The sequence below is a fragment of the Tamandua tetradactyla genome, chromosome 9 (genome assembly GCF_023851605.1).
Source record: "Tamandua tetradactyla isolate mTamTet1 chromosome 9, mTamTet1.pri, whole genome shotgun sequence".
Lineage (NCBI taxonomy): Eukaryota > Metazoa > Chordata > Mammalia > Pilosa > Myrmecophagidae > Tamandua > Tamandua tetradactyla.
In genome coordinates this window covers 12,487,381-12,490,840 of record NC_135335.1, presented here as the reverse complement: position 1 = coordinate 12,490,840, position 3,460 = coordinate 12,487,381, and the positions used below count along the sequence as shown (strand labels likewise).

General features: G+C 39.0%; 1 protein-coding gene across 1 annotated transcript; it reads right to left on the bottom strand.

The window, feature by feature from the left end:
* Window positions 1-503: 503 nt before the first annotated feature.
* LOC143645874 (mammaglobin-A-like) lies at window positions 504-3,244 on the bottom strand. The gene is made up of 3 exons (XM_077114984.1): window positions 3,120-3,244; window positions 1,992-2,179; window positions 504-678 (listed from the first exon to the last, which is right to left on the bottom strand). The coding sequence occupies exons 1-3, from the start codon at window positions 3,172-3,174 to the stop codon at window positions 640-642; spliced, it is 282 nt and encodes a 93-aa protein (XP_076971099.1). The 5' UTR covers window positions 3,175-3,244; the 3' UTR covers window positions 504-639.
* Window positions 3,245-3,460: the final 216 nt, after the last annotated feature.

Below are 3,460 nucleotides of genomic sequence, written 5' to 3'. Positions count from 1 at the left end.
TTGAAGCTGCCATGTGTTAGAGTTCTGAGCCTCTTTCTAGCTTCCAAATGAGAAATGAGATTTTCAGAGGCTGTGTATTTTCAAAATTCATCTTACATTTGGGTAAGGAACAGAGGCAGCAGAGAGCAGAGATGAGCCATGGAGAGCAAACCTCTGAGCTGAGATCAAGAATATGGTAGAGACAGGGAGTTTGAGTGTGACCAAACCATTGGCCAGAAGTTCCTGAGAACCTCAGAAAGAGTGGCCTGGAGAGTAGACCATTCTAGAGAGAGGACCAATGCTTGAGCTACAGCTGGTGAACATGAAAGTACCTATCAGATGCTTTATTACCTCATCTAAAGTTCCTTAGTGAATAATGTCTGAATGGGCATGTATGTGGAATGCGTGTGCGTGCATGTGTGTACAGTTTGCTGGGCCCTCTACATCCTCTATTTTACTGGAAAAATAAACACAAAAAGGAGCTTTACTGTTTGCAGATAGTTTATTGAAATGAAAATGTAATTCTGGTCTCAACAATTGTCTTACAGTTTGTAGATAAAAAGAAAATAATAGAGAGAAAGGTTATGATTGATAGCAAGTGGTAGTCGGGTTTTGGCTGGCCGTTCTTGGTAGTGTCTTAAGCAGAGGTCTTGTGGAAAGTTAATAATCCTTACACCGCACACTGTCATATATGATGTTCTGGAAAACAGAAACAGACATCACGGCGACTTTCAGTACTCTCTTGCAAAGCAAAATATTGAAATCCAGAAAACTTTTCTTCTACTGGTTTCTTCAGTTTGTCCACAGCTTCTACCATTCACTAAACATAGATCTTGAAACTAAGTCTAAAATATCTCATTTATTCTATTGTGCAACAGACAATTATTGATGTCAAAGAAAGGCCAGTGATTTGAGATCTTTTCCAAAAGATTCTCCATGTTTTCTATTCTTTGAAATAATTTACCTGATAAATAAGTTGCATTTATTCTTTGTTGAAAATGCGTCAGTTAGAACTATTTCCGAAAACAGTATTTCAGCACAGAATTGTTAAAAATCCCAGCTCAGAGATTAGGACAACTGTTGTTCTTAAGTTTCTGTACAGCCTTATACAGTCTGAGGTTCTCTACTATTACCTTCGTAGTCGAAAAATATCAGAGCACTACACAATGAATGGTTAGTCTAATGTGTGTTGTAAAAAAGAAAAATCTCATCCTCCTAAAATGTAGGTAATGCTTACTTTTATCTTTACACTTTTTGGTATATTTTAAAATTTTACGATGGAATGTTTGAAATTGAATATTAGAATATTGGATAAATACTAGAAAACCCTCAACTAACCTGGATCTATAATTAGAAAAAAACACTCATTAGTGTAACTAATGATTTTTATTTTACTCACTGTGGTTTTAGCCCCACAGTCTGTGCTTAACATTTCAGGGAGGTGGTTACTTAAATGGTCCATGATTTTCCATCATTTTTGCTAACAAATCTTCGTTGCTCAGAAGTCCATTTTCAATTCTATAGATTTGAAGTATTTAGACTCTTGCTTAAATGATATCTTCTGGACTCCAAAATAAATTCTTTAAGAGTTTTCATTGTTTGTTTTTGTGGAGAAAGAGACCTCTCCTTGCTGTTCCCTCCTACAAGTGAGAGCCTTCTTGAGAATTAGATATGTGTTTCTCTTAACAAAAAAAAAAATGAGCGTACATGTGTGTGTTTTCACTGGGTTGCTGAGGTCACTAAGTAAGCCTTTTCTGGAGCTTCTTTTTCACTTTTTTGCATTTTTCTTAATCATTAACAGAATAATCTGCACAGCGAATTGAATAATCAGACTAGGGCCTTGGATGACTTACTTGATGCCAAAGTCAGTGGATTCACCACACAACTGAAGGAACTGATTTTTTAAATAACCATGCTCACCAACTGCTTTTTGTATTACCAGGGATACATTTAAACCCTGTTTATCCCCTGCCAGTGGTTCTAAAGATCACATTAGAAGAAACCAAAATTACCGTCATCAAGTTGACATTTGCTAAAGTTTCATTTGACTGGTCGAGGAAACATTGCTTGAAATCATCTGCAGCCTTTGCAGACTCGTCATTTTCTATAAATTCTTTAAGGAATTCTTTAAGCTCAGTTTTAGACACTTCAGGATCAATGCATTTCTCAATCATTTCCTGAAAAAGTTGGCAGCCAGCACCTGGGGAGAAAACATAAGAAAGCGAACTCATTACCAGAGAGATATGAAACCCTTTGGGGGTATCTCAGTAGAGACATACATTCAGAAATATTACTAAATATCAGAATATGTATGGTTTAGAGTTCTCAGTTCTGAGGAAAATTCCCAACCTCCATCCCCCTGCCAGGAGCAAATTCAGAATCTGGGAGTTCTTTAAAGTCCAGCATGCCTACCCCTCCCGTCTCCCATCTGGAGAAACAAAAAACCATTCAACCTTTAGAACACTTGAGAGATATGATGCTCTGAAGTGGTGCAATACATTAAACATTATTTAATCTTGCATCGTTCAAAATCATACAATGATTTACGCTAGTAATAATTCAGACTACCTATTAGGAGTTCCAAATATTGCAGATGCGCTGGGCTGGAATATTGTCATTAACTCCATTGACTTTAGAGACAAATGTCTCATATCACCTCCACAAACGCACTTTATATGGGCATCCACCTACTGTGGGACCTTGAACTACACTCTGCACTTGAACCTTATGTTTGGACAAGCCCCATTTCCTTCCACATTGAAGGAAACCCTATGTGGACCCTTTTTTAGGAAACTTATCTGAAAGCAAATATCATTGGACCATCAAATCATATTTTTCCCTTCCTTCACCAGATCATCTAATGCAATATTCAAACTCATCCTCTTTTCATGGTGCTTGTGGCCATGGTGGGACACCCTGAATGACAATGACACCAGCTGCATATGGCTCTAATACAGGACCAAAGCCCACCAGGGAACCACTTGCTTGATTACCTTGAATTGATGGTGTTATCCTTAGATCTGTGACACTCAAAACTCTTTTACTCTTCTGGCCTGTACTGGGGCATGGGGGTTTCAGAAGTTCCTTAGTAACCTACACAACAACCGTGGGCCCAGGTGCCCTCCCTCCATGGCACTCACCTGCGTAGCAGTAGACAGGAAGGGCAGCCAGCAAGAGGACCATCACCAGCTTCATGGCTGTGGTTGTTTGTTCCGTTTTAGGTGACAAGGATCAAGGAGCTCACTTTGGAGGCAAGTGCCCAGGGTTCCTCTATTTATTCTCCTGGTAGCCACCTTGATCCCTTCCTGGAGTCAGTCATAGGATGAAACTGACATTGGACCAGGAAACAACAGTGAGGACCAATGAGAACTAGGCAGCCTGTGCTTTGTTTGTAGAACACCAAAGAGACAGAGAATTTGGATTCAAGACAAGTTTGGTTCTGTAATAATGACTCATGGCTTTAGGTAAAATGATTGTGCTC